This window comes from Alosa pseudoharengus, unplaced genomic scaffold (genome assembly GCF_046254945.1).
Source record: "Alosa pseudoharengus isolate Yale_2024_CS ecotype anadromous, Long Island Sound unplaced genomic scaffold, YU_APseudo_1.1 YU_APseudo_1.1_scf_19, whole genome shotgun sequence".
Lineage (NCBI taxonomy): Eukaryota > Metazoa > Chordata > Actinopteri > Clupeiformes > Clupeidae > Alosa > Alosa pseudoharengus.
Window position 1 is genome coordinate 5,053,159 of NW_027468657.1, and position 7,369 is coordinate 5,060,527.

The 7,369-nt window shown below is 42.6% G+C and overlaps 1 protein-coding gene across 2 annotated transcripts in view; it reads right to left on the reverse strand.

The window, feature by feature from the left end:
* The window catches only part of znf280d (zinc finger protein 280D), a 21,430-nt gene extending 17,635 nt beyond the window's left edge, over positions 1-3,795 (reverse strand). The window contains exons 1-4 of one of the 2 annotated variants that reach the window (XM_076291527.1): positions 3,723-3,795; positions 2,665-2,838; positions 1,973-2,181; positions 603-675 (exon numbers count right to left, since the gene is read on the reverse strand). In XM_076291527.1, the coding sequence (XP_076147642.1) occupies positions 603-675; positions 1,973-2,181; positions 2,665-2,824 (442 nt within the window). In that variant the 5' untranslated portion in view covers positions 2,825-2,838; positions 3,723-3,795. Of the gene's footprint in view, positions 1-602; positions 676-1,903; positions 2,182-2,664; positions 2,839-3,722 lie in introns of both variants that reach the window. The other variant, XM_076291525.1, reaches the window with a different exon arrangement.
* Positions 3,796-7,369: the final 3,574 nt, after the last annotated feature.

The following is a 7,369-nucleotide window of genomic DNA, read 5'->3' on the forward strand; positions in this document are numbered from 1 at the left end:
GTGGCGATTGCATGAGTGGACTTAAATGCTGACTGCATTCAACACTTTCAAACCTCCACGTTTAGCGCTTAAGACGGTCTCAACTTCCTTTAGCCTGTAATATCTTTAGCCTGTAATATCTTTTCACTGCCACTGCAGAGATCCAAATCACTGAAGTCGGACTAATGAATAGAATTTAGCTACTATGTGGGCGGAATCTTGAATTTCCCCTTGGGGATCAATAAAGTATCTATCTATCTATCTATCTAAGGCAAATGGACGAAACGAAACGAAAGTGCCGCTAATGCAAAGTCCATTTAAAACCCAATCACGAAACTGCTGTGGGGTGGTACTGTGATGTTACAAAATTAACATTTAGGTCTCTCTGAATATTCAGCACTTAGACCCATTTAGGTCTCTGAACATTCAGCACTTAGACCCAAAATAACACTAACAAAGTAACTAGCTTTGTAAATGACTGATGAGTGTTTGCAAACCGTATTGTTAGCTGCCTGGTTTGTTTCAGGAAGCATGAAGACGCAGAGCAGACCACAGCGTAACCACTGGTGCAGTGAGTCTCCAAACACTTCTTTTGTGTTTCTCTAGTGATGTTGTGGGCGTACCTGGTAAGAAGGTGAACGAGGGTCCAGGTGGATACTGGGATCCAATACTGGTGATGAACGGACCAATGACACCCTGGACACACACACACACAAAATTAAACAAAGATAAACACACAGAACAAACTCCATCTCCCTCCCCACCACAAAACCTGTGAGAAAGACTCGGCCTTCGTCTGGGCTGCCACGTGTGGTATATCGACATAACCACATGGACCATACCACTATGTAGCTACACAACCACCACCACAAGAATAAGCATGGCTAGGCAACGCCATGCTGCAGTGGTCTACTGCTTGGGCAACTGGCCTGCCACTATTGCTCCCCTGAGCAAGGCACTTAAGCCCGTGGCTACTGCAAGTCGCTCTTAAAAATAATAATAATAATAATGATGATAATAACAATAACAATAATAATAATCACACTTCAGTAACAACCCTCTCTCAGTGCTGTGCTCCAGACAAATCTAATAACCCTCCAGACAAATCTTGAAAGTAGACATGCACAGGCCAGTTTCCCAGACATGAATTAACCCTAGTCCTAGAGCCCCCACACATAGGCACATGAATTAACCCTAGTCCTAGAGCCCCCACACATAGGCACATGAATTAACCCTAGTCCTAAAGCCCCCACACATAGGCACATGAATTAACCCTAGTCCTAGAGCCCCCACACATAGGCACATGAATTAACCCTAGTCCTAGAGCCCCCACACATAGGCACATGAATTAACCCTAGTCCTAGAGCCCCCACACATAGGCACATGAATTAACCCTAGTCTTAAGGCCCCCACACATAGGCACATGAATTAACCCTAGTCCTAGAGCCCCCACACATAGGCACATGAATTAACCCTAGTCTTAAGGCCCCCACACATAGGCACATGAATTAACCCTAGTCCTAGAGCCCCCACACATAGGCACATGAATTAACCCTAGTCCTAGAGCCCCCACACATAGGCACATGAATTAACCCTAGTCTTAAGGCCCCGCACATGGGCGCCAACATGCTTTCGACGTTTGATTAAATTACATATCTTGCAATGACCCCTCCAGGGTTCTGTACGATTACATTAGATTCCTTCATCTTTTCTAAAACAACCCCTCCCCCCCTCACACCAGTGTCCAAAACTGCAGCGCTGCCATATATCAAATTTCATAATTATGTGAACACAACACAATTCACTAGTCATTATGTGCACTTGTTAAAGCGTTGCTATATCTTAACAGAGCACAAGTAAATATATAATGCGCATTTACAGCAATACTAGCTTGTGCAAAATCAGAGATCAGTTTGCGCAATACCCGATTGTTGATTATAATTGGCTGAGGAGCGACCGTGTTGCCAACGCGACCGGCGTTCAGTCCCGTCACCTGGCTGGAGCTGGCGGGGATGAGGGTGGGGTTGTTGGACGGAGGTGGGGCACCCCTGTTGGTGTTTTGGGGTGACGCTGCATATGAAGCCCGTTTGACTACCGTCACCTGCGGAGGCTTCTGGGAGGGCAACTGGGAGGGCAACTGGGCGGAGCCCATGCTACGCCGCCCTGCTGGAACATTCTGTTGCCCTCTCTGGACGCCAACATCTAGAAGATCACAGAGAGATGGAGCAACTCTAAAGTCTGCATGACATTTGGTCTCAAGAGCTGTCAGATGGAAATTAGAGAGATATTTGACATATGTGGTTTAGTGACACTACCCAGGATAACTGGTAAGCCTGGTGAGGCCTTGGCTTTGTTTTCCTAGGAGAATGAAGGCCCCTCTATTAGAAGATTTAGCATTTTACTAAACCAAATACTGGACATACCACCTTCAGTCCTACACCTCTGAAAAAGCCTCACATTTCCACTTGTTCTCTGAGCTGTCCCAAAGACAGCTGTGGCTTGCCAAACTCTATACCCAAACTTCTAACACAGACAAGTAAGGAAAAGAAACGCATCCCTGACATCAGCCTAATGCCAACAAACAGTTTAAGGGAGGATCATTTGCAAAACAGTGATTGGTTTTATGGCCTATAATATAGTATATATATTTGACTTTTCAATAGGGGTAATGATGAAGACACGCACTTGGTCTGGAGTTGGCAGGCTTGGAACTCTGGATCTCGCCAACGAAGATAGGCTCGTCGTCATCATCATCATCATCGTCATCTACCAAGTTGATTTCTGGGATCGCCTTCTGCCATGGTTCCAGTTCCTCCTCCTCGCATTCCATAAACAGCTCCGACATTGTGAAGCTGGGATCTGTTGGGTAACACGAAGAAGCACAAATGAATACAACGTATTTACACAGATTACGAATTGTTAAGTGTTTCCCAAAATAACAGGACCATGTAGGCCTCGCTAGCTTTATGCTGTATAAAAAGTCCTTTAGGGCCATATGTGTCTGGTTGTATCATGGACTCAGCATCGATGTAGCCCTCGAAATCTACTTTCATAATGCATCGCAAACCTCCCGATACGCTCCACATTTGCAGTTTCGAGTGGAGAAGCTTTACATTACAATACCTGAGCAGAAATCTGAGCTCACAGTCACAGTAGCCTACAACGTCTGGTTCGCAAACTGGATAATATCGACGCCCGTTTCAGTTAGAATGCAATGCCAGATTGCATTCAACACCTAAGACATATTGTACGTAGACCACAGGTTATTGCCCCACTGTAGCCGTGTTCGCTATTCACTCGTCGAGCTAACTAGCTAGTCATTACAGATCACAAGAACAACGTAGAGCCGTGAGCAGCTAGGATAGCTCAGCTGGCTACCTTTGTTAGGGGCCTGTTAGTACGTTTCACATACCTACCGAGAGCTGAAACAACACCAGGGGTTAATGATCAGACGCTATTTGAAAAAAACATGCGTGTGCTCCAGATTTATTATATCTACATTTCGTGGGTATGCAATGTTTAGGTAGTGTCGGTGCTTGCTAGCAAGGCGGTTAGCTAAGAAAATATCAGCTGCTTGAAATGCTAGCAGCTAAATGGCTAACAAATAAACATGGCGCCGCCGGACTGAATTAAAGCATTTAAACAGTGTGTCGGAGACGATGAATGAAGGCAATGCGCTACCTAAGATGCTTAACTGTTAATATATGATCTGTGGCCAATGCATGCCATTATATGTACCTTACCTTATTGATTTATGAAATACGGTTTACGAGAACAGCACGGATTCACATTCCGAGGTAGCCAGAGCGCGCCCAAAGGATTCATGGGAAATTTTTTGGGAAGCGGCGCTGCAAGCTACTGCAACACGCAAAGATGTTTCACTTCACTGTTTATCGTCTTAAGCTCAGTGGTGTCAGGAGGAGAAGCCCATTCGTGGTAAAAAATAAATAAAAGGTGTCAGGATAGGCTATAGGCTACATATCATTTCATACTATATGTCGCTCTGGGACTGTAGCACAAAACTAAGATATTTGGAGGATTAATTTATCCATGTATTACAATAATTTTGATTAGTCATTGGCATTGTAGACTGGCCTACGTCTACAGTTTTCCAAATTATTATGCAAATTGGATTTAAGTGTCATAAACATTTATTTTTTTGTTTTTCAATTAAACTCATGGATGGTATTGTGTGCAGGACTCTTTGGATCATTGAAATCAATCTCAGACACCTGTGATAATTAGTTTGTGAGCCCAATCAAAGGAAAACTATACTTAAAGGAAAGCAATGTCATTCGTTTATTAGGCTGAAACATTTTTTGCCACTTACAGCAAACATCACCTCACCATCCGCTAGCTGCCTGTGTCCTGAATACACTGAAAAAAACATGATTTCTCTGGACGTGATCTCTGTGGCTCCAAAATCGGCCTCAAAACAACTAACCAACAAACTGGTCCAGCAAATTACCGACGAGATGCACATTTAGGAGAGTTTCAATTGCACGGGAGGAAGGGGGAGGAAGTAGCGAGCTAGCTTTCTGTTTTGTTTGAACGTCAACAGAAGTGACGTTACCCAGCATCGCTTAGAACGCCTTTAAGAAGGATGTTCCATTATTAAGCATGCCACAGGTTTCAAGCAATATAAGAAAAAGGATTTATCTGCTGCTGAAAAGCGTGAACTTGTGCACTACCTTGGACAAGGTATGAAAACATTGGATATTTCTCAAAAACTGTCACCGATTCAGAGCACAGGCGGGTTTTGTGCAGACAAAGGCATAATAAGGAAGGTTTCCGCCAGACAAATTCATAGCATTAGGAGAGCAGCTGCTAAAATGCCATTGCAAAGCAGCAAACAGGTATTTGAAGCCGCTGGTGCCTCTGGAGTCCCGTGAACCTCAAGGTGTAGGATCCTCAAGAAGTTTGCAAGTGTGCATAAACCCACTATTCGGCCACCCCTAAACAATGCTCATCAGCAGAAACGGTTGCAGTGGGCACATGAAGACTAATTTTTAAACAGCTTTGTTTAGGGATGAGTGATGGTCCAGATGGATGGAGTAATGGATGGTTGGTGAATGGCCACCATGTCCCAACAAGGCTGAGACGTCAGAAAGGCCTTGTTGCTGGTCTGGTAGGCCCCTTTAGGGTCCCTGACGGTGTAAAAATGACCTCGGCAAAGTATGTAGAGTTTCTGACTGACCACTTTCTTCTGTGGTAAGAAGAACCGTGCCTTCCGTATAGCAAAATCATCTTTATGCATGACAGTACATGACAAAGCACCATCTCTGCAAAGAATACCTCTGGGTCATTGGCTGCTATAAAAGGTGAGAAACTCATGGTGTGGCCCCCATCTTCCCCTGACCTCAACCCTATATTGAGAAACTTTAGAGCATCATTAAGCAAAAGATCTATGAGGGTGGGAGGCAGTTCACATCCAAGCAGCAGCTCTGGGAGGCTATTCTGCCATCCTGCAAAGACAATAAAGCAGAAACTCTCCAAGAACTCACAAGTTCAATGGATGCAAGAATTGTCAAGGTGATATCAATGAAGGGGTCCTATGTTAACATGTAACTTGGCCTGTTAAGATGTTTTTGATTGAAATAGCTTTTGATTTAATTTATATGACCACCTAATGCTGCAAATTCAACAAATTACCATTTTTAGTTCTTTACAACCTATGAAATGTATTGAAACTCTGTTGTGCATAATAATTTGGAACAGTGCATTTTGAGTTTTTTATTTTTGAAAATAAAAAATACTGTTGTCATTGGGAGGTTTGTTCAATAAAATTTGAATTATACTCCAACGGTTGATGACTTGAAAATTATACTGACTGTCATTTGCATCAACTATTTAGGAAAATCTGAGAAAATGTAATTCGCATAATAATTTGGAACACAGTGTACTTTATAGAATGACACATCCAGAGTTGGCATCTTTTCATATATTATACAACAGATGTAGCCTAATCTTTTACCTTAAAATAATGGCATCAAACTTATGTTAATTTGCATTCTATTTGTGAAAACAGGTCTAGGCTATATGTGTGTTGGCAAAACGTAATAGGCTAAGCCTAGTTTTAAATAAGCCTATAGGTCTGGTTATTATGTACAAATGTAAATTACGGTACAGAGCAGACCTCAGCAGAAAGCATGCAGCATCCATCCCAATGTCAAGATCACCCGCTTGCAATTCATTTGTCCAACAGGTGGCACTATGCGTTTTCATCTAGTAGCCTACCAAAGGAGTGTATGGTGTTTTTGGTGCACAAAATGAGCAGATCACTCAAAACTCTTACAAACGTAACAGAAGACATAATAAATGACATGACATAGCTAGGCCTAATAAATCGCTAGCATAACGGTTCAACCGTTCAAGGGTTTCAATTGCCTGTACAGTGGGGGAAACAATAGGCCTAGGCTTAGGCTACACCTTTATTTTCCCTAAACGTTTTCATTTGGAGAAGCTTTATGAATTTGTCTAATAATTCCCAGTGTCCCTAATATGACTTATGATACAGATGAGTTCACATCTGGATGCAAATGAAAAAGTTATAGCTTAGTCTAGTCTAGCCTACTTCGCCGATCTGTCATTAAGATGAAAGCATCACTGAGAAAGGCTGGACATGCAGATTTGAGTTCGATTCTCTTCAGCCAATGTCGCATTTTAAAGTAGGCTAAACCTCTCCAAAATGATTGTTTCAGGCCAACAGTTGCCTTAGTTCCAACAAAATGCAACACCAGAAAAGGATAGGCTAGTTAACTTAAAATTGGTTTTAGGCTACAGCAACTGTTTGTCGTCGATTTACATGAACATCAGCCGAAAAATTACACCGATACGTTGGTCCTCACAAACATTTCGTCGGCTAACTCCATTCTCCTCATCTCCATCTCTTGCGGAGGAAAAAATAGTCCCGATTCATTGTTATTTTTACAGGAGGAAGCGAGCTCGAGTTAGTTGGATGCGCGTTTTTTCGAGTGAGGTGGTGAAACGGTCGACGAAAACGTGTTGATGAGTGTAAAATAGACAAAATTAACGAATTGTCTTAAGCCTCACAATAGTTTATGTCAACTTTAGTGGCACACTACCATGGCATGGTTATAGTGTACAAATCTGTTGTAACAGCCTTACCGTTGTTCGCATGACTGGGCCATGTTATGAAAGCCCATTTCAATGAATTCCACAGGCTATAAATCAGCGTCAAATAGCCTATAGTCTAGGCTACTGTTGTTTAGGTGTCACAAACTCCAGGCTGCAGTCAACTAAACTGTCACTTATTTTATGATAAGAAATTAGGACTTTAGGTGATTTCTATTTTGTCACCAGGATCAACTTTTAAAGCCTGTCCTACATAGGCCATTTTTATAGGCTGTTTATCAGACTGACTTTGACA